Here is a 24,512-nt window from a genome sequence, read left to right as displayed (position 1 = left end):
CGATGGTGGCGCCGCCGAGGGACGCTGAGCGTCGCCGTGTGGCATGCGTCATAACGCCACCGCCTTCGATCGGCCGCCATTTTTTTTTTGGAAGCGCGTTACTAACCCCTTGAAAACATTCCACCCCAAACGCCGTTTCCCGATCGGAGCTCAGGAGCGTACGATTTTCGGGTAGCAGAAAAAATCGGTTGGAAATTTAACAATTATAATTTCTTCTATGTACAAGAATAAATTTCTTACTAGAATATTAACAGATTGTGGATGTTTATGCAGATATATATGTTTTTATAGTTTGGTAATAGAGTGAAACTTACAAAATTAATTTTGCTTCTAGGTTTTGATTACATACTATTTATTTTGTATATTTCACATATGAAATACGTTTCATATATTTGTGTACTTTAAATATACATATACAGAAGAATTAATTTTAGTCAAGCGATCGTTATCAATTTGATTTAACTATCAAATGACATAAAATAACAGTTATAAATAACATTTAAGGTATGTAATGAGTATAACTGGAAATAGGGAAAAAAATACGTATGTATACGTCAAAATGAAATATCATTTTGGAGCAAAATTTCAATTTTAAGTGTAGTTAGAATTTAAATTATAATGATGGCGTATGATTAATGAACGTCCCGTTGTTATAGTACATTTTCAATATACTTATTGCATAACCTTTACATACATTGCTGTATATCTACATACTTTTATATATTTTATCTGTATATTTTGACATATTTTAATTGCATAAACATTCACATTCTATACATTAACGTTACAATATACAAGAATATTTCATAGAATATATGCACGTCAAAATCTATTAATTTCGAATGACGCCATGAATAAATGTTCGTATCTCATACAAGGATTTAATTAGTAATAAATAATTCTCGAACTCTGCCGAAGATGGAAGATTATATAACACTTGTCAAAAGCTGAATGAATAGATTCAACATACACATGTTTATATAGTACACACTAATTGTACAGTCTATTCAAACCTATTATAATGTACATAATAATAAAGCGTAATAACGAACGAATTGAAGTACGCGGTTAACAATACCATAACTTGAGCATAACGATAGCATGGATGCTAAAAATGCTAAACTCCCTGAGGAGCTTTCTCTGCATGATATTTTCAATTTGAAAGGCAATGAGAGAGGGTTAAAACCAACGACAAAGCTTTCAATGTAAATGAAATAAATACTGGTGATGTACTTGACCTGCAACTTTCACTTATCGTTTAAATTAATTCAAATTTTGTTTAAACCGATTAACAACGGCCTCTTACAGTTAACCGAGTTCAACCACCGTGTCCTCTGTAGGATCTTAACAATAAACGGATAACTTTTCCTATAGAAAACTCGAAGCAGCGAAAATCTGGTACGAGTGTAGCGAAATAAAATTATAGCGATACGGTAAGGTTGAAAAAAGAACTTGCGCATTGTGAAAAACGCTGACAATGCTTTTATCTACATTTACGTATACGTATCTAATATCGTTTAGTACAATGAATTCAAGCCAAAAAGGTACTTTTGCTGAGTTACATTATTTCTCACACAACACACGATTCTGTATATACTTTTATTTATTAACAATCAATAACATATGAAAACATTATGATGTCGGTTAATTAAGCGCAATTCCATAATACTTCTACAAACTCTTATTTTCACTTATCTATAGAATAACACTTATCGTAGTACAAAATAAATCTAAACACGTGTAAAAATCGAAAATACATATGTTGTAAAAACTAATACTGTGAACGTTACATCATAAATATGGATAATCTGCGTATATCTTACCGATAAAGACGACTTAAATATAAAAGCACCTTACAGACAGAACTCTTTGAGAGCTTCTAACAACAATATATGTGTTGCGAATAATCTCGCAGATATAAACAAACTAATGCCTTCTTTCATATATAGAAAAAAATAAAATATGTTTTTATATTTTATGTTTAAGTTATACTCTTATTTTGGACGGACATTTGTACGAATAATTTGCACGAATACTTATTCAATCAATTATCAGAAGTCAGTCTACCAAGTAAAAGGAAGCGAAGATTGAAAATATGCGAAGATATTTAAGGTCGATGGGAGAATATATCGAATCAATGTAGTTAGATATTCTACGTACTGCCGCTTGTAACATGATATGATATATCATTTATTATACTTCTACTATGAGAAACTTCAAACTATGTACTTTTCAACATTCGATGTATCAAACAATATAATATGTATTATCATATAACTCACATTTTGGAGTTATCTCTGTAAACGATAATTTATCTCGATTCGATGCTCATTTACATATATATAAACAGTCACTCGAGGACATACTCAATGCGAAACAGTTTGTAACTTATTGTAATAATATTCCTGACTGAATCTCATGCACAGTTTATCGCTACACGGCAACTTAATAATTTTTAATGTTGTTCGTGAAGGTAACCCATGTGTCTTCTATAGGCGCCAGTACGGTGATTACAATGAGAGCTGCGGTGAATAGGACGATCACGACGAAATATATACCGAAGATAAATTTCCTGATTCCAGCGTGCTATCGAACAGAATGAGAAATGAGACGGTAAAGATTTTCAGAGATTCTCGGCGCACCGCGCCGATTCTTATTAGCAAGAAACTTACAGGAGCATCCTGTCTTGCATCCGGATGGACCATTGAACCACGAGAGTGCATGTCTTTCATCGGAAATGAATTCACCCTCTGACTCGCCTGTCTGTCAGAGGCACATCCAACGAACTATAACATACATTGATTTCCTTCGTTACATAACGATCCTCTATAAATATCCGACTTAGTACCAAAGCTGATCCAGATTTAGAGCTTTGCCTGTCTCGAAATCGCGCTTGTATAATTAAAGAGATTTTCAACAGTGGTCTGCATAATCAAATATGAAATATATTAGACATGATATGGAACTACTAATTGCATACGGGATCAAAGAGAACTGATTCCTCTAAAACATTAATAATCCATGGCGAATTAATTCGAAACTTTATGTCGTTAGTAACTATCTGAATATTAAAAACGACAAATTATAGCTTGTAGTGAAATAGGAATATTATATAATAACTATAATCAAAGTGAACTTATTTTTCATTTACAGATGGATATTGTCGAAAGCGTAGCAACAAAATAGCACGGTATTTGAACAAGTTTGTCAAGGTTAATTGGAGCAGCAGATAAAAAAGAACCATTAAAAAAAAGAAGTTAACCTTGAGACAGTCTTGACACATTTAGTTGTTCTTTTGTAAAATTCCAACTACCACCCTCTTTCAGTCTATTTATTCGACTTCTTTCAAGATATCCATTTATAGATGAAAATGGGACATCCGCTATAGATAAAATAATGTACATTGCACAAACTCGTACAAATTCAATGAATGTACGAGAGTTTTGATTTCGAAATATCAAATACCATTCTTACCGTTAAGATAAGGTGAGTCAGAATATGGAATACCACGTAAGCTGCCAGGATCCAGTCAATCCATTCTGGCAGTTTGGCCTTATTTAGTCGGACCGCGAAGAAAATTGCGATTACTGTGAAAGGAATTTCAATGTGTCGGTTAATCTATTGTCCGTGGAGAAAAGAAGTACACAAAAAACGCGTGCAGTATGAAAAAGAAGAGAAGCTTACTGCCGCAAATCTGTGCCGCGTTTCCAACGAACCAATGCGCCCAATTAAAAAGAGGTCTTCGCGGTGCTCCTGGATGAGGTCTCGCGGCTGCCATAAACGGTTGAATAAAGGCTAAGATCGTGGTCGCTAGTCCCAAGGACGCGTGTATCACCTCCGAACTCCATTCACCCAATTCGACGAATATTATTACAAAAGCCGCTATTGTCATCGACCATGTCAGTATCATAAAGAATCTGTGCCACTTGAGTAAACAACAGAGCAAAATAACATATTCTTGTCGATAATATTCATTATATTTCATCGATAGAATTAAATTCTCATAATGAATGACATCAAAGTGAGGAACATAAGTGACGACGATATTATTATAATATATGAATACTCGAACCGGATATTAAATAATCTGAAGTTAAGTATCTTTCAGCCGTCTAAGATACGTTCTATATCATTCTTGGACATCGGCCAAAGTTAAGTGTTCTTTCGGAACGTTCAGACTCTCGAGTTCAACAACGTCAAGTACATTACGCTGTTTAAAAAATGTAGCGTGCTCTGCATACTAAAAGCCAAATTAATAAGTATTCACCGCATTACATGAAAAATATCTAATTGTCGAGCAAAATCGATACGTTTAACCAATCTCAATAGCAATTTAATTCTTGTCATTTCATTATGAACGTAACATTACGAGCATATTTATTGTCGTATGGATCGCACGCCATAAAGCAAACAATTCTCACGGCGATCGGTACAATTTCACCCGGTGTCTCCCAATTAAAATCTGATTACGCAAAATGATTAATGTGTTCGATTTAAATTGCAATCACGCTGTTCGTGCGTCGACTGGTAATTTTCGGGAAGAGCCACCCCCGTGACATTATCAAATTGCCCTTCCATTCGCGGTTCCTCCGATTAACCTCGATCCCCAACTCATGAACCCAGAGACAAGAGCATCGCCCCGTCAAATAGGTGCCAACACACGCAACCTCGGGGTCGTTACTTCCACTGGGTCGAGATCTTACCAGTAGCCCAGTTTGTGCGCGCGATTATAGGAAAAATTGGATACTTACGGCGAACCAATGATCCTTTCCACACAACTGTGAGCTGACCCATGTCTGCTTGTAGTATCTAGCCAGAAGAATGCCGATCGACGCTGTACCGATCCAAGATGCCAACATTAGAGCGCCATGAACACGAATTAGAATGTTGCTCGCCGTAGTGTAACCACCAACGTCGGATAATAATTTTGCGTCACCGGTCGCGTCGTACGCCGTGTCATGGAATCCGATACCGTTACCTAAATGTTTCGACAAATGTTTCTTTAAACGTTTCTCCGTTTTTCAATCGTTTCACTTTGCGTGATAAGGGAGATGGAGAAAAAGAAAAGTTTCAGCAGAGTTCTTGGAAAAAATCATTTCATCAGAAACATGTATCTAGGTTCATTACAAAGTATTCTCAATTACGAAGTTATTGCATTTATTCATTTTTATTTTCTTTATTTCTAAGAATAATGACAGATGAATAAATACTTTGTCATTGCACTAATAAAATTATGTCTTTTACTTATTTTAAAGTATCTTGGAATATTTAGTTTCCCAGAATAGCGTTAGAAAGGTTGTATAATATATAATTGCCAGCCATAAGTATTAAAAGTCCTACTGATATTTGATCCAAATTGGATCCTTCTCATTACCTTTATTTTTTTATTTATTTTGTACCTCGTAACGTAAAATATTAAATAAGGTAAAATCTCTTAGAAATTTTCAGTATTTACTAAATAACGTATCCTAATACTTATGGCCGGTACAGTAGTTGTACTATCGTAAGATTAAATGAAATTGAACGTACTTTTTAAACTTTTGCCAGCTGCCACGAGAAGATTGTATGGTGTGCTGACGAGGTCATACTCGCGGCCTTGAACAACCGTAGTCTTCTCTCTCCAAAATCTGCACGTGATTATGTCATCCTTGATCGCACTCGACTCCAATTGGACTGCTCCTTCCTGCTATAAAGGAAATCGCAAATGGATCAAGGTCACAAGAGATTTCTCGTAAACTGCGAATAGATGCAATCATTCTCACAAAGAACTAATCGATGACAATGTTACACGCAGGCGAAAGTCGGCCATCGCCGCGGGGCTCATTGATCAAGATTTTATTAATTTCACTTGCTCGCGACTCGCGTGCTCACGTAACAGTGACCTCGATATTAGTCGCAGGTAGAAGTTTCTTCTTTCTTTTCAACCCTAATTTTATTTAATTCGAATCATTGGATGTTTATTCGAACGATTAATAAAATAAGTTAAAAATTCGTTTTTCAAATTTGCAAATTGCGATGCAGACTCTCTGAACTTAGCAACCAGCTACAGAATAAAATTTGTTATTATTATCACAGAATTTGGTATTCAGTTCGTATCCTGCTTTAATATGATAAATAATAGAATACGTACCATTGGCTGGCGCATATTACGTTTTCCAGAGTTCCAAGACATGTGTAATGCAATTTCTCCTCCTTCGTTCGCGCACTCAACTACACTGTCATCGCCCTGCATATATAACATACGAAGGATTAAATAATCGTTCACCGTAGAATTACGTGAATTGAATCTAATATTCTACAAACTTTCTAAGACTACACTTCTCTAATCAGTATAACCATTGTTGCATAAAATTTACCACGATCTAAATTAGGTATCCGTAATTATTTAGGTAGCAAATGATTAATGTAATTTAATTTAAAATAATTTAATTTAATCGATATTTTTGGATGACTAAGCACGATATACCAAAGTACATTATTTTTAATCAACAAGAAATTACCATTTTACTGTCATCGGATAAACCAACAGCGACATATTTACTATCACGTCCTTGCAATTCAAACAGATATCGCTCTCCTTGAACAAGTACAGTAACCGCAGCGATACAATTTTTGGCCTCGATGCATCCAGCTGGAGTACCAAAGCAATTCTTCGTGGAGCCACATCCGGCGTAGAAAGGATCCTCAACATCTTTCGTCTAAAGAATAACACGTTCAAATACAATAACTCGCTGTCGTCAAAGTTCTGAAGAAATTATACGTCGGTTAATACTCAAAGCGTTTGTACAATCTTAAGATTCGAGAACCGGGTACGAAGAACACAGAGATTTATACAGAACCGAACGCAAGTTCTCCAACCGAGAACGGAGTTTCCAGGCAGCTTTTCTAGTTTCTCTAGAGAAACAGAATAATCTTTCGCACGGAAATAGAAATAGAAGTTCGTCGTGTCAATACACATCTCATATCTGGCACGGACAGTGTCTACGTATAATTTAATCTAATAATACGAAAGGATGAACAAACGTTAACACGCAAAGTTAAGAGTACGGTTGATCCTAGAGCCAATAGATTCTTCAACCACGTTTATCGTCTGGCATGAATCTGGCGGTAAAGTTTCAAGAGATTTCCGAAAGATTTATTTTCATCCAAAATACGAAGATATTTCCGCGGCGAGAAATCCTACACCGGCGATACGTGTGTGCAGAGAAGCAGCTTGCGTCGCAGCCGGTTAATGGAGTAGTTTCAGTCCGCCACTCTGGAACTCCTCAATAAAGTTTCCAAGCGAGAAACCGGCGTGGATTCATTCGCGTGCCGCCTTTTCTCACGTCGATCTCGTTTCGAAAGTGGACCGGTAACGAGGACGGTACGCAAAGAACACGTCGACCTGTATCTTTTCATTTGTCGCGGAAGTCAATTCAAACAAAACACGCTTGCAGCTCGTATTCAAGATGACACTCGAATCAAAATTATAATTTGAACCGCGGTGCAGAGCAATGCATACGCAACGCAATGTGATTAACGTTGAATGCTCGAACATCAAGATATCAATTCAATGATTAATTACAATACAAAGTGGTCACGAATGACAAAAGAGACGCAGATTGATCGAAGTCTCGGAGGGACGGAAAATGTGACGACCGACCTTCAACTTAGACACAGTTCGCGAGACAGAATAATTGCGGACTTCGAGAGCTGATTATTACCAACTTCATGTATGTATATACATTTTTCATTTCTATTAAGCACACCTGCGAGTTCGTCCGATTTTGTCGTAGGAAGATTTTTGTACATCACACGGAGTAATTGGACTCGTGATTGCTTTAATTGCTCGTTGAATAAAGATAAGATGAACGCGTGTCCGTATTAGCGACCGTGGGATACACTATTTTTCTGTTTCTTTCCATACTAATACGTTCTTATAGGCAATAAATGTTTCATATATTATTTATAGTATGTTTAATATCTTACCGCTTTCAAGTACATGAACATTTTGATTTAACTATTTGTATTAATTATACGTAAACGTTACTAATATATATGAAATAATGGGAAATTAATGGTGAAAAAGAAGATTTATTATCTTCTACTAAAATTGACAAACGATATTCGAATCATTTGTCTAAAAATTAATCAGTGATAAAATTAGTCATAGTCTATCTGTCAATACGAAGAAGCATCCTAGTAAAAAGGGAAGTAAAATTAAAATATGACTCGAGTAAGTAGTTTATCGTCCCCTTTTGTTTCACAACGTTTCACCGTTTCGCCATTGGCCCAGATTAATCCTCGAGGCGCGTTGCGCGTTGATGCGACGGAGATAAAGTCACGTAAAAGTAAATGGACAATGAAGCAAAAATTACGGGGCGCGGTCGGATCGGAAGATACACGAAAGTGAACGGCGAAAGTATATAAAGTATAAAACCAAGAGCGTATCCCGTTCGATGGAAATTATGCATTTGTACGAAGCTAACGAGCGTGCAGGTGTGCGCAATTGTGCATACATAATACATGTAGCAGCATATCGTCCAACCAATATACGTCGGAATATGAACTTACTTTCAACTCGTAATTATTGTACACGCACATCCCTTATCAATGTACTCTTTGATTAATTATACCCTTCTGTTTTGTTATTAATTATACATTCTTGTTTCTAGATACATTCATTCACATATATCGTTAATTATCGTGAAATCTATTTATCAAAAATTCCTTTGAAAATCAACTTTAAAAGATTTCTAAAATTTCTCTCAAGTTTGTAGAAAACCATTGTATTGCTTTGTATTTTCTATGTTAAAACGTAATAGAAATTCTTAATCGATCCAAGTAATTTAATATGATCGATTTATTACTTCAAATATTTATTTAGTATTCTAAATTACAACTTCTTATTAGACCCATACGCAACGTGTATGTACATATGTATTAACTACATTGTTGACCTACTGCGAATGTACGCCTATGTGTTTGCACATGAATTAATTTAAGCGATTAACAAAGCATAAAATTAAAAGCATTAAAGTAAGTTTTCATTAAAACATTGTTCGCTGTATGAGATAGTGTTTGTTAAATTATATAGAAATGCGGTTATTAAGAACTCAATCTTTTTATTGCAAGTACGGGTATATATCAAAATTATAGTAATAAGAGCAGAATATGATTCATATTTTTGACTGCGAATTTTTATACAAATTAATATTTTTCAGAATATAATAAAGAAAGTAGAACCTCGATAACAAAAAAATTGTTGTACCTACGAAATATTATAGAAAGCACTATACTTTTGATATTCTGTATATTTTTCAGGCTACGTTCATTTTGTACAATTTTTGCATTTTCAAATTTCCTATAGATGCATAAATATCCACAGTCCAACCGTTACCATCGAGTATTCGTAGAAATACCCTATGGTACCTGTTAATTTCTCCATAAAATAGCCAATCAGTAATTTGTCAAAAATATAATAGCAAGAATCGAGTTCACATTTCTGTCATTCTGAACAGATATAGTAAGTACCATAGCGCGTTTGTTCGATCAAAGACGTTCACAATCGTAAACAGGTATCAAAGAGATAGTGGTTTAATAATTTCAATGTTAGGGCACGATTTTACTTCGCCAGCCCTTTCCCTGGATAGTCGATGATCAGTCGCGGTTATGATTATCGGGTGTGAAAAGCACGTTTGCCTCGTGATCAGCGGTCGGGACGTAATGGGACGCAGAATACTTACCTCGTAATCGACGGTCGGACTGTAATAGGGCGGCGTGGTAGTTCTCAGTGTACTGATCGGTGTAGACGAGGTCAATACGTCGATGGATCGCTTGCGAACGTTAACTGGCGGTGATTCCACGCCGACCCAGTACGTACTGTAATCCTGCGCGAACGTGGACCTGCAACGTGGTAGAATAGGGAGAAAAGAAAAAAAGAAAGAAACGATCAACGAGAGTTACGAGAAACATATATCGACCCATGGACGGTGAAAAGGGAAATGGGAGCGTTTCAGCGAAGTACAAATGACTGATAGGAGGACGAAGATATTAGTATTGATTGCGGTAATTACGGTATGTTGGTTCTTTGAAAGAGTGCAATAGCCAAAGGTCCAAGGAATATCGTGTGTTTCGTTCGGAGCTATATTACCGACAATGGACGCTTCGATCAATTTCAGGCAAACATATGTATGCGAATTATGGATGTGCTCGAATAAACGATGTGCTAAAATTCATGATGGATGAATTAAGACTATTCGTATTTTTCAGTATTTTCGATTTTTTTTTTTTTTTGTAAAATTGAAGGGTCTGGACGAATTCTATTGACGAAGTTTATTAATTACGATGGTGTAGTAGACGTGTTAATAATTGTGCTTCCGTGCTTTGCCTTTATTACCGTTTATTACCGTTTCATGTCCTCATTACGGTAACAAACATTTGAGACTTTTATCCTCAAATTGGATGATATAATGAACGATGCGGATATTTTTTGATATGGTGTGATAATGGATTAAACAAATTATATGCACATGACCGTCTACGTATTTACTTGTAATTAGAACATATTGTAATTAACAAAATGGAAGTATTGCGTATGATCCTAATTTGATGAACAGTAAACTGTGTACGTGAATTACAGTGGAGTATGCTGGGACATGCGATGTTAAAACGAGTTAATGTCGCAGTTTTTATCAACAGTTTTTATCGGTAATATCAGAATGTTACAATAAAAGCAGACGATGCAAGTATTACCATTTATCATTCTTATTTGTGTTAGGTTATTTATACCTTTAATCGGAAGGTTGTACATAGTTTAACACGAACGAAGTTATCTTGCTGTATTATTTTGACTGTATTTATTATAGCATTTACATACTAAAAAATTACTACTTAGATTTCATATCGTTTGGTAATATCTCAATATGATTGCAAAAATTATACTAAAAACGAAACGCTTTATTAAAAAATAGAGGTACATATATACAAATACTGTGTGTAATCAAATTGTTATGTAAATTGTTGTTTCTTTCAAGTACTTTCATAGAGTACTCATAAACGAAATATTTATTCAGATTACTGTACACGTTCTCGTTTCTTCGCTGCAACTAGCAGCATTAAAGTAAATAATAATAAACATATTGGTACTTTTAATATCAGCTATGTACATTTGAAAGTAGGTAACTAAGCAAATAAAAGACATACCAAAGTTTAGAAATCTCAACATTTGCAGTTTCTTTCATTTAAAAGTTTAAACAGACAATACAGGATGCAAATGAACTTGTAGGTGCAAACTTTTGAATACCAATGAAACACCAAACGAAACTGGAAAGTTTCCCTAATTACATATACAGATATTTCTTCCCAATCGAACAAACAGAGGACTGTCAGTTGGAAAGTCAAACCATCTTCGAGTTACTCCATTTAATGACCCTACAATTACTCTAGCCGATGCATCATAACCAGTCACGAAACGTAACCAACGTTCCTCTCCGTTTTCGTAAAGGAGGAGAGAAAAAAGGGTTATAGGAACGTCAATTCGTATTCCAACATCTCGGCAGATAAGACCATAAATTACGATCTTCCGGGTCAACGTGATGCAACCCATTACCAGTGCAGGCGTGGGAATAAAAGATAACAATGTTGAGAACGAATAACGAGTCGGAGTCTAATGTTGAAAAATCGTTTCGATAGCGTGGAAGAAGGCTTCGTATCGAACTGAGAATCAACGAATGAACAATCTAACTGGACGAGAGTGGACCAGATATCAGACTGTGTTAAAAGCAGAATTCAAACAAACCATAAATTTCTAGAGATTCGAGAAAAGTATAGAGAGATTTATTTATATGAATGAGATTTCTCGTTTTAATTACATATACGAAGATTACAGATGAAAAACACGATAAGTCATATCTTCTATGTTTAAAATTCGTTGTTGATCAATTCCCGGTAATTGAAATCTTTTTATTTCGTTTTGAAGCCAAATATGTGTTTCTTAATCCCTTTAAAGATTTTCAAAATACTACTCGTCACAGTAGTAAGATCCACAATAAAGGGTTATTAAAGAGGATATTAAAATATCGTTTTAATAATTATATCTTTGGCTTCCATAAAACTTCGTCCGCTTGTCAGTTACTTTTAACAGGTTTTTAGCACATCAATCCTAACAGGTTGTTTTCATTTCCAATTACATCGTACTAAAGTGCTTCTATTTAGACGTAAGATGACAATGGAATTATAAAATCAATAACGATATACTTATTATTCCCTTCTGCCGTGGTCTCCAAATTAAAATAAGGATCGCTTCGATATCTAGAACGATAACCCGAATCAAAAGGAGAATAAACGAATGAACTACGTAGCATAAACGAGAGTGGACTGGTACCGGCGACATGTCAAAAGCGGAATTCGAACGAACCGAATGGTTATTTATGGCTATCGGCATAAATTTCTCGAGAAGTTTTAATGGAGCTCGCGCAGCACTCTGTCCCCCGTATTAATTGAGCATTCAGAAATAACCGGTGGCACCGATTACCAGCGGAAAAGTTTATAACGAATGTCCCAGCCGTTTCACCGTTCACCGTTAACCGTGTTATATTGTATTCCGTGCACGGGAGATGCCGAGGCGCCTCCGTGCCACGCGCGTTCGTTCGTTCGTTTCTAATCGTAATTCATACGTGCGACAGATCGTGGCATATTACGTGCGTGAGCTATATACACCGTGATCCGAAGACCGAGTTTTGTTCCAGAAATTGAATGAACGATTCATCGATACTTTGCAGATGAATTCTTGCATTAGCTTTGAATGCGATGAATCATCAATTTCCATTCGGTTTATTGTATGATTGCAGAGTTAATTTGTTTTATGCGGACTAGTGTAATAAATTGCAATCTGACAGAAAATCGATTCTGTTCTGCTAGTTATAAGAATTTTTGTATTCGAGTATTCGAGTTGCGTTATTTGATTTAAAACTTAGGTATCTATATGTACACAAAGGTGTTTGAACACTCGGCGCAGAAAACTTTTGTATATGTATCGTACGCGTTATGTAAAACATTTTAAAACTTCATTAGCACTGTAATAAGACATAACTGATACGATAACTGATGGTAAGCGTTGGAACGAATCTGGTGATGTATACAGAAATTATTTTTTCGTGATGTTTTATTTTATTGCTTCATCGTGCAGATAGTAAGCAAGCTATTTGTATCGATTGTTATAAAAATCAGGAATGAGTAGTCGATAAAAATGACCAAACAAAATAAGCGGTGAATATAAAGTGGCGTTTTACAAACCGTAAAAATTTGTAATTCATTCGTTACGACGAAGAATATTCCAAATACGTCTTCAAGAAAATGTTTCTTAAACATCAGGAAGAATGGAAGGTTCGAGGACGCGAGGAAATAAAGAAAATTTTAATGAATTTAAAAAAGATAAAATAAATGGAAGTAGAGAAGTATGAGAAAAATTCACTACTAAAAATAATTGTAACGCATAATAATTCTATCGTAATTAGGTGTAAATGAAAGAGTTATGCAACCTTGAAATGGCAGTATTGAAAGTACAAGATCTCTGAATGCAAAAAGTCTTGATAGGATTACGAGAGGTTTACTGTGAAAGTATTGAAGTACGACAAGGTTTGATTTTCATGATGTGATATATCTTGCTTCCGCATTCTTACAAACCATACCTCTTGCACATTCAACTGCCATATCGTGGCAATACATTTGTTGCAATATATATCATTCAACCGAAGTAAAATAAATTCATTGTAAAAACAAGAAATGCGTACGATATTTAAATACATGATATCATCGAATTTTCTGCGATACTTTTAATCAATATCAAAATTTCCTAAGGATATACGACAATTGGTAGAAATTTGAATGAGATTACGAAATAACGTAAACCCGCGAGTGTTCTATCGAATACTCACTTGAAAACAATGGTGCCTTCGTAATTTACAGGTGCCTCCCAGTCAAACTCGAGATTGTGCTTCTTGCTGACGTTCGTGTGAGTCACCGCGTTCTTAACAAAAGGAAAAGGAAAAAGCATTTAATCGTCGTGTCGTGTAGCACTTTGCCTCTGTCCTTCGGGAGCACACGACAACGTGATTCACGTAGCCTTCGAGAGCTTGCTAACTACGATCGAAACGATCCTATCGGGAAATACTATAAATCATCAAATTTTCTAATCATTCGAAAAAAATCGTATTGATCGCTCGAAGAACACCTTTCAAACCCTTATTCGATCAATATGCTAAATTATTTGTTACCGTATCTGATACTCGTGTCGTTATTTAACATTTGTATCATATTATGTAATCAGTATACTTTATTTATGTTATCTTATCTGGTACTTTTTATTTCTTATTTCGATCAAAACGTACGAAACATATTTATTTGTTTATTAGCTCATCTGCATATTATTTAGGTTGGTGCACTTGTTATTCATAGTCTTATTCTACTTATTTAATGATTATATAATATTATATAATTAAATAGTTGCAATTAAAAATGACCTCCTATTATCTTGTAAAAATAGATAATGATTTCAAGAAATTTTATGTGAAACCAATAGAATAGCTAATATTGGAACAATCAATATTTCTAGAAGTCGAATAAATCTAATAAATCGAATCTAAATTGAATGGAATAACATCTTAGGTGATGGAAGTAGCTGTAATATTGAATTCTAAAAGTGATTTTCTATAAAAGACAGAAAGTGTGACTTGTCGTGTCTCTTTCCTGTAATCCTCAAGAATATATAGTAATTATAGAATAATATATAACATTATTCCAATATTTTATGAATTTATCATTTTGTCTATTTTTTCGTTTTAAAATTGGCAAATATCTGAAAACTTTAATAAAATAACTCATGACACAGTAACGTGTTTACCTTTATACCCTGTGTGCACTCGACGATTCTTGCCGAATCGGGCAAGTTGGCAAACTCTCCAACGAATTCACCGGTCTCGGAGTCATGTGCAAGTATCATAAAACCCTCGTAGGCAAGACCGTGAGGACTTCCCAGAATTAACCGGACTCTGCCTTGTCCTGCAGCTGGTAAAACTTGGTAAGGAGGAGGGTAAGTTTCCTGCTTCGTGCTTCCAGGATGACGAGGCATCAGATCTTTGCATGAATCTGGCGGTGCTCCAGTCGGCAGACCCAGCGTTCTCAACGAGAGAACGCTTAGGAAGATTACAAATGTTCCTTTCATTACTGTAACATACAAATTTTACACATTTAATCATATACGACCTTCCTTTTAAATTACGAAACTTAATATATTAAATTGCTTAATTGAATTACTAAATAAGTACTACCGCGATCATACTACATATTTCTTGCCTTAAATATACCTACATTTTTCTATTTCTTACAAACTTTACAAATGTGATCATGATGATTTTGATGAACACGACATAATATACGACTTTTATATAACGCGTACAGTATATTTGAAGCCCATTGTTTAATTTGAATTAGTGTAACAAGAATTTGCCAATATCAATTCTTTTACCTACGGTTTTTCTTCCAAATGATCTAAGTTTGCGTTCGAACAATGTAAATTCTATCGTAACGCGAGTTTAGTTAATCGAGTATTAACTGCAGTTCCGTTACAATCCGGAATAAATGGAGTCCAGATAAGTGGGAGTTCTGCAGACTAGTAGCTACATTAATAACGTATCGAAATAAAATCAGATAAGGATTTAGTTGGATAAATTATTGAAATAATTCGAGAGTTTCGTATTCGCAATTAGACCAATATTAGTCGGTCAATCTTTCTCTTCTCTCTTCACACGCTTTCAAGTATTTCAAAAAACACCAAAGGTCGCTCTTTAGACTTTCTACTTTGATTCCTGTATTTCTTCAAATTTTTTCTTCGCTGGTCGGTCCGATGAAGATTTCATACTAATGAACGAGCGTCAAAGTCGTATCACGCTAGACAGTCCCATAAACTCGTAAGACTAGTCTGTACAGAAGAACGAATACCATCGACGAAGTGTCCTTATACGAAGCGAATGCGCATTATTCAATCTACTTTTTACACGTTCCAGACTATGCGAAGACGATACAAGGATATTGACCCAATTCCAAGAATATCTACGTGTGCATAATAAAACCAGCTACATTTTATAACGTTGGAAAATTCGTGGTAGTTTCTTAGTGACAGAATGTATATAGATACATGACTTATACGACTACTTTTCTGTATACGTCACCCGCGACTATCGAACAGTTTAACACTATGAATGTGAAGCATTAGTCACCGCTCTAAACTGACCGGAATTCCCGCTGCTCCATTTCTGCACTTGCTTCGAGCATATTTAGTGCCATCAATATCGAGAACTTTCGTACCTCTTTTTCTGTCCTTCTATTAACCATTTCATAATGTATATAATTTCGTAAATTAGATAAACAATTTATAGAAAAATTAGATAAACATTTATTAATGATTTTCGTAAATTAAATACTTTTCATCGATATAACTGTTTCTGTAAATGTTCATATATTACAGAATAAAAGTAACTCGAACGAAAATGAGAATAATTCATTTAAAAGTGAAACGTAAACCATGTAGGAATTCTATGATTTTCGAAAAGTGCTAGGAATTTCAAATGAAGTAAATTTTTAAAAAATTCGATTACTTAGAATCGAAACAATAACTTTGATGTTGCTGTTCATACTTTACCATCGATAGGCGAGGGCTATGCATTCTAATAAATAAAATAAAATAATACTAGAGTATACCACTTCGCGTCTTTCTCTACGTTACAATGAAACAGATGAAGCGTATTTTTGTACTACTTATTAATAAATAGAAAAAGGAGCAGAGGGATCGAAAACGGGCAGAGAGATTAAAAAGTCGAACTTACAGTTCATACCCACTTTTTAATCAGCTTCGCTCTGAAAACTTGGAAAAATTTTGATCTATGTTATCCTCGCAAGCAGAATACGCAAGCTTCCTCTCGCGAGCATTTTCATAATCTTGTAAAAGAGGATGAAAAATTAAGAGAGAAATTCGGATAAGGAAAACGGAAAGATAAAAAAGATCCGTGCTTTCCTCTATTAAATCGTATAAGTTCGCGTTAAGTATTTTTCTTCGTAGGTGAAAAAAGATCGAGAACGTCTAGTGCATCGGACTGTTGGTTATCGTGGCGCAACTTTATGAGTTTAGCAATACCGTAACCGCAGATTCTGCTGTCCAGATGCGGCCATGATTCATACATCAATGAGAAAATAACGCAATCCGCGAAATAAGAATCTGTGGACACTTTACTTCTTAGTAAACTGCGGATATTTATGCGAAGCTCACATTTTCACGAATATAATTAAAAGACTGGCACCTAAATAGCAATTTCGTTAATCTGTTAAATAACTGCTAGAACTATCTTACTATACTTTTATGTATTATGTGCATTTCATTTGTTACTGTACTTTCAAATTCTTCATAAATACATATTTAATGCAATCTACTTACTAGGTACTCTACTTTAATAAATATTTTCTGCATTTCCAAGAAAAATAAAAGGAAAAGATAAAGAATTATCGCGTTCCTCCTTGAATCGAGTAATGCTGTTTCACGTGCCTCAACGACGAGGGTCGAGCTATTAAAGCTATTGCCTATTACATAATATAACTGGCGCGGTGTTTCAGTGTCGTTTAGGAATGTGCAAGCAAAGAAATCCCGTGGGTCGTCCAGCAGAACTCAATAGGTGAAAGTGAGCGTCTTTCATGCGTGGGTTGCACACAACTCGGCAGTCTTTGAATCGTTGTAAATAACAAAACGGTACACTGGCGATCCACTGGCGATCGCGTTTCTGACATTTTTCTACTCGTTCAAATATTTTTGTCTGTATACACTATTCCTTATATGTATTGAAACACTCCCATAACGTTGCAAATAGAGTGGCCCATGAAAATATTCGAACACTTGCAGACACCTTTTATGAATGCAATTATGTATGTCATACGAAACATTTCGAAATGTCATTAGCATTTTAATGAGACTTAAATTATTATGGAAATTATTGTTAAGATTATATCGGTAAATTTTGAAAACAATCTGGAAATCTACAATAAAATTTATTGCAAACATATACTTACATTACAGTAAAAAATCAATACATAATATGAACAGTGATATTAAACATATAATTAGTTAAATATCATCCTTCTGAATGCTGTGAGTTATTAATATAACGAATAATTATCCGATCAAATATTTTGTCGATCTCTGAGAAGTGTAAGCTTACAATAAATATGTTGTAATTTCTATGTAAATTTTCAGATGTATTTCAAATCTTACCAATATGATCGTCATAATCGTGTCTCATTAAAATGCTAATGAAATTTTCAAATGTTTCGTATAACACAGAATATATATATTCGGAAGAAAGTTTTTATAAATGTTCAAATATTTGTATCACTTGGTAGGAATATTTCTGAAGTCAAATTTTGTATAGATACGATCGTGTTCGATGGAATCAGTGGTGTATAATTGACTTCAATTATGTGAATTGCTGGAAACTTAGATCATCCTCTACGACTCTCCTCGTTTCGAAGAAATCATGGTGTTACGCTACCATTCTATTGGGGCGAGCAAATGGCCACAATCAGAAGAACGATTGTGTTTTAAGGACAATTACGAAACTTATTTTATACTTGCAGCCTGAAATATTCGAGACAAGGTCGATGCTTGCCCACTTCTGTTATGGTCCATTTACGCTATTGCGACATCATGGCACGTGCAAACCCGTGCCCCAATATCGAGTTCGTTAGAATCGGGAAATCTAGTGAAACGTGAGCCATGACTCTATCAAGGAAAACAAAGAATTCCCAACAGACTAATATACATAGATTTAAATTCATCGGACACAATACAGAGAACTCATGCACTTTTACCAAAGAAAGTTTCATATTAATCTTGAGATTTTGAAGAAAATCCTACGTCTCGGTGAATCTAGTAGGGATTTTAAAACTGTCCTGAATTATTTTAAACCTGCAAAATCTCTAAATACTTGAGGATTTTCTAAAAGTCTCGGTCGCTTCGAAATCTCCCAAACAGCCCGAAATTTCAAGCATTTCCATGAATTCCTGACATCTCAAAAACTTCCACGGATCTACAAATATTACAAAATTTCAACCTCCCATGTTCTCCGAAATTCGCGAAATATTTAAAGATCCGAAATTCTTGCATCCCACTGGTTCACGGGCCTGAACTCCATATATTCAGAGTTCTACATATAAGTCCAAGCTTTTCTATATTATATCTCACGAACTAAATTTAAATTAAAATCTCGAAAAATGATCGACTTTATACGCGAAATACGTATTTCTTGATTTTACAGTTTTGAAAGCGTAACTCGAAAGCGAACAACAGCTTGTTACCACTAATACACCAACGATCCGATTTCCATAGAGTGAAAACGAAGAGAAATCTTCAAGACTGCATGCAAACATTACCTAACTGAATGTGTACGAGAATTCCAACTACAAAAGACGTATTAAACGGCTCGCTGTATCGCGAATAATGTTTCAGTGTCAACGAATTTCATTCGTGATAATAGCGACGATTAGAGCGCACGTTTCTATGCATTTGTGGAAAATTTAACCTTCTCGCAATCTTACAATTTTTATCTTATACTAGTTTTATTCTTGTACCTTTGATAATTTTTATGAATGCGGGTCTTCGTATTGTCGCAAGCCTTTCTAATACGAACGACGATAGAATATTTTCTCTCTGTGAAACATTCGATGCGTCGTATCGTTGCGAAAAAAATAAGAGACATTGCAAAACGTCGTGTACGTAAGTAGATACGATTTTTCAATTCGCGGCATACCTAAATCGAAATTGTGTCGCGATCTATACCTTGACCCTCTAAAACAATGGAGAACTTTCCCATCGACATTAGCACTTGCTGCTTAATTGTCAGTTTTTCAACGTCTTTAATTGCATGGAATAGCGGATGATCGATATCTTACTTGCATATTTTCCATTAGGAGATATATTTTTTATCCCACATGTACCTATTATATCCGCGTTGTAACTAGACAAAATGTAAACAAGCAGCGTAAAAACGCGTAATTAGTCAGCCACAAACGTTTGAAAAAGCGAAATGCATATTATGGATGCCGTACATTCAGACATGAACATAAGTCATCATGCCAGGGTATTATTCGCCGAGATTAATATCTTCACAATTTCCAACAGTTTATATGTATTATTGAAATAATACAGATACCATCGTGTATGATACATATCGTCGACGATGTATGGCAAACTTTCGTTCAAACACACTGAGTATATACACTATCCCGCGTAAGATCCCAGGCATTTTACCCAACCTATAGCGATAGTGTATAAATATTAGTAAACTATATGAATTAATGAGAAAGTAATGACTAAAAGCGATATTTATCATGTTCTTGTAGAATCACCGAGTAATGAACTTTTAATTATTTATTTAAAAATTTACCGACGTTACATCGAAGCTCAATACACGATTGACATAATTGATGTATCTATTGACATTCATTAAAATTTATACATATATATATATGGTATATATAATTGAACTAGTGACGACAGTTTATTATATGATTAGAAGAATTGATCTGTGTATTACAAATTAAATAGTCTTCTCCAGAACGTTTTGTTATAAATTTTCTTAAGAAATTATGCCATGAGCCGTTTCACTCGCATAAATGCCAATATTTCATTGCATATTTAGTCTTTTCGAAATTTGTTTACTATGCTATAATAATAGACTACTAATACAGAGTATAACCATCATAAATCAACGCATCGTTTCTATTCTACGTATACAGTTCCCTAATTAAATTACATTATGCCAAAAAATAAACAAGTGTGCAGATCCTTTTGATCAGTAACCTATTTTAAATATTACTCGTCGTGGTAAAGCGAAAAATACAGGCTTGTGCACGTGTATTATGTACAATAGACTTAAACGGGCACATTGTTCTTTTCATCGATGGAGTTCGTAACGGGGGAAGCCGAGAGGATAAAAATCCATTCATTAAAAACAACGTTTGAATGACAGATGAAGAGTTAAGAAGCACGGCAATCACGCTTCGTTGGTTATTATCATGTATCATTACGGTATTGTTCGAAACAACGAGCACAAGGCTTCCCGCGTTGCATTTTGCGGCTCGTTCCACCCGCGATGCACGCGCGCGCACGGCAACGCTGCTGCTCACCCACCGATCTATGGATCGTAGTTCGGAGAATGCACAATGTTACATTGTGACCGAGTTAACCCAAGGAATTGCGCTTTCGTTCGATCCCGTGGCTATCACACGAGGGGAAATTTCTAACAGCGAAATGGTACTTTCTGCGGCAAAAGAGACAATTCAATTTCCTTTCTTGCCTCTCTTTTCATTTTTTATCGTCATTATCGTTCGATATGATTTACGATTGAAAGTGCACGTCTGAAATGAAAAACGAAGAAGCAAAGTGAATGTTATTGCGTATAACGGCTAGAAAGATTACTGAGAATATATTTTCTATGTTAAATATTTCTATTAGAGCTCTCGTTTCTTTGAGATTAATTCATTTTGCGGATAACAATTTTTTACATTCAGATTAAGATACTTTATGCAGATTAAAGTATAACGTTTATGTAGATTTCAGGTTACAAAAAATTTATGAGTGAACTTAATCTGTGTCTGAATAAATAAGAAACAACGATGCGTAAATATCTTCGTCTACCTAACTATGTGTATTTTACACCCTAGAGAATACTGCGATGTATAAATCTTTTATTTCACACTTTCTTTCCTTATATATCAGCTTCAAAAGTTTAGAATTTATTTTTTGTTTGAATATTGCATAAGGATGAAGAGTGAGGTATAAAGAAGTTGATGCAGGCTTTGAATATTCTTTAAAATATTGTCATTTTCAACACGTGACGCAAAACATTGTCCTATACGAAAATCCAAAAATAAAACTCGCACAAAGATACTACACGGTGCCTCTATCGTGTCGAAAGATACGTGCTCTTATGAATTATACATAATGGAATAGCACATGAGTCAGTTGCGTGGTATCACACATTACACGTCATTTGTGCAAATAAAATAACATTACATATCATTTATTTTCCATTTGAATTCACTCATTAGTGAACTGAAAAAAAATCATCAAAATTGTATAAAACATGATCAAAGAATAAAAATTAACAAAAAAATTAGTTAAATGAAAAATATTTATGACTCGATGGACATTTTACATTCGAACAATAATTTTATATATCGAAATATTCCACAATTTCCGATAGAACTAAGTGTTTGGCGAACGTGTAGCTATAGTAACGTTACTTTCCTGTCCTAGAAATTCCTCTCTGAGCAATCTAGATTCCTACGTTAATATGTCAAACCATATGTTAATATAATATTTTATGCGTTTATTACTTCGTTCATGTATATCCGCGTTCGTGCCCTAGAAATTTCACGCTGAACATTGTTCGTAGATTCTTCTGCCGTTAGCACGACATACGGCGAACTAATTTATTACGCGAGCAGACTTAAAAAATATTATCAACAGCTACTATTAACAAACATAAAAACATTAGCTGGAATATTATTTTAAATTTATGCTGATTTTGCTATTTATGATTTAAAAAATTTAATCAACCTGTTAGCAGTTTAATTAATATAACATATTTATTTTTCTAATAAATCAAATTAGTTAGGAAATATAATTAGTTAACGTCAGAATAAATTGAAATTATGCTAAAACCCTATTCTATAAATTATTATAAATTCTCTCCAACTATTAACAATTGACTTGTTCTTTTCAGTACAGACTATATCGAAGCAGTAAGTTTCCGTGCCTTTATAAAATATTCAAAAATATCGCTCGCGATTCGGAAAATAATATTTTAAAGACAAAGTTAAGGTTCCGAAACGCTTTTAAAAATAGGTCATCGAAAAGAAGTTGGAACGAATCATTTTAATGCTATCCGATGCACTACTTATCAATAATCGATTCAGAATCAGTTACCAAAGGGACAAGGAAAGAAAGTTCGTTGAAGCTTCAAACGCAAGATTAACTTTCTAAAACATTACCGAGGCGCTTATTTATTAATTGCATTGGAACATTATACGTGGAAACAAAATTGATTTCGCGTAATAGTTCAACGTTTTCATTCTCTCGACGAAGCGCCTGTGCACCGTGCCACGTGCAGGAATATAAAAACGTTCTGGCTGGTGACAGGTGCACCAGAAAACTTGTTTTTTAAGCAGTTCCCATAGAATATGGAATGAACCACGACTGTATTTGTCATGGTTTTATTTTACCAAGAGGCGTCTTGAAACTAGTCACTTTTTTGTACGAGTACTCTTTCCATCAAATAAATTCCGCGTGAAATTTCATTTTTATGTCAAATGTCGTGCGACCAATGGAAATCTGTCATCTGTATGTTACGCTAGGGTTGCGACTTTCGCATGCTGAATTTGGTCAATGGACCGCGTTGAATCTATCCATCAATAAACCCTATTATCGGTGAAACAACCTACCACTGGAAACACCCTAAATAGAAGTCGAATGATTCCATGTTAACAAATACAATACATCTTAGATAATTAAAAGGTGTTTCTACCAAACATTGTTAGAATGTCTTATGAGTTTAAGTAAGAAATGAAAGTTGTATAAACATAGATCATTTGAAGCTTCAGTAAGAAGTCGTAAATAGACGCAAATGTGTATACCAATTCGTATTTATCGCAGTTTATGAAGATAAGTACAATAAATAGAGAATTATTTGGTCTTTTCAATAGTATAACGCATCTACAACTAACGTTTCTCTCGTTTCGTATCCTTAATTGCGAAATAACATCTCGAGATCTGTACTCACGGTGCTTCATACTTGGTGATTTTCTCTCGTCAACTTCAATCTTATGTTGTGTATTGAATTAAATCTACAGCGTAATAAACACGCAGTCGGCAAGGCGTGAAGTCACGTGTAGCGGAACTCCGGTGTACATATAGAATCCTCGTTGATCCTGGTGAGGGAACACGCGCGTCATAGATGCATCTTTCAACGCAAAAAAACCAATAATTCACCGAGTCATCGATCACCACAAGAAGCAACACAATGTCGGCGATTCTGGTCTCGCGATCGAATCCCAAAGTGAAAAGGTTAATCTGTACAATCTACCGAGTCAAACCGGTGTCATAATATTTGTAACCGAAGATCATGAACTCAAGCCAATCTGTGTACGCGGTCAATCTCCGCGAATCTTCCTGCCACCTATGCGCGCCCCCTTCGAACTCTCCTTTGCACGCGAGGTTACGAGAAGAAAAAGATGTTCACTAAGTTCGGTTAGGTCAAGTGTTTCCCCGACGTAGTCTCGAGAAGCACTTGTTGATTCCGGACGAGCATAGTTCTGACCAGCACGCTGAGAACCACACCTTACGAGAGACTGTGTAGTGGATATACGGATCGAGTTGAAAGGCCCGTGAGACCACATCAGGTCCGTACCTAGCCAACGGAACCCGTGTC

At 35.1% G+C, this 24,512-nt stretch overlaps 1 protein-coding gene across 2 annotated transcripts; it reads right to left on the bottom strand.

Moving 5' to 3' along the window:
* Positions 1–2,407: 2,407 nt before the first annotated feature.
* LOC100750021 (putative ferric-chelate reductase 1 homolog) lies at positions 2,408–24,446 on the bottom strand. Of its 2 annotated transcripts, XM_012394400.3 has the most exons (13): positions 23,865–24,446; positions 21,212–21,438; positions 14,882–15,204; positions 13,917–14,008; positions 9,726–9,885; positions 6,501–6,698; positions 6,131–6,226; positions 5,530–5,686; positions 4,752–4,978; positions 3,685–3,925; positions 3,475–3,587; positions 2,673–2,786; positions 2,446–2,586 (listed from the first exon to the last, which is right to left on the bottom strand). In XM_012394400.3, exons 3-13 carry the CDS (start codon positions 15,200–15,202, stop codon positions 2,446–2,448), a joined length of 1,860 nt encoding a protein of 619 aa, XP_012249823.1. In that variant the 5' UTR covers positions 15,203–15,204; positions 21,212–21,438; positions 23,865–24,446. The 2 variants fall into 2 exon arrangements, with proteins under 2 accessions (XP_012249822.1, XP_012249823.1); XM_012394399.3 differs by lacking the exon at positions 21,212–21,438 and having other exon boundaries at positions 2,408–2,586; positions 23,865–23,874.
* Positions 24,447–24,512: the final 66 nt, after the last annotated feature.

Source organism: Bombus impatiens, unplaced genomic scaffold, assembly GCF_000188095.3.
Source record: "Bombus impatiens unplaced genomic scaffold, BIMP_2.2 scf_0083, whole genome shotgun sequence".
In the NCBI taxonomy this organism is placed as follows: domain Eukaryota; kingdom Metazoa; phylum Arthropoda; class Insecta; order Hymenoptera; family Apidae; genus Bombus; species Bombus impatiens.
Note: the sequence above shows the minus strand (reverse complement) of the source record. Positions and strands in the feature narration are given on the sequence as shown.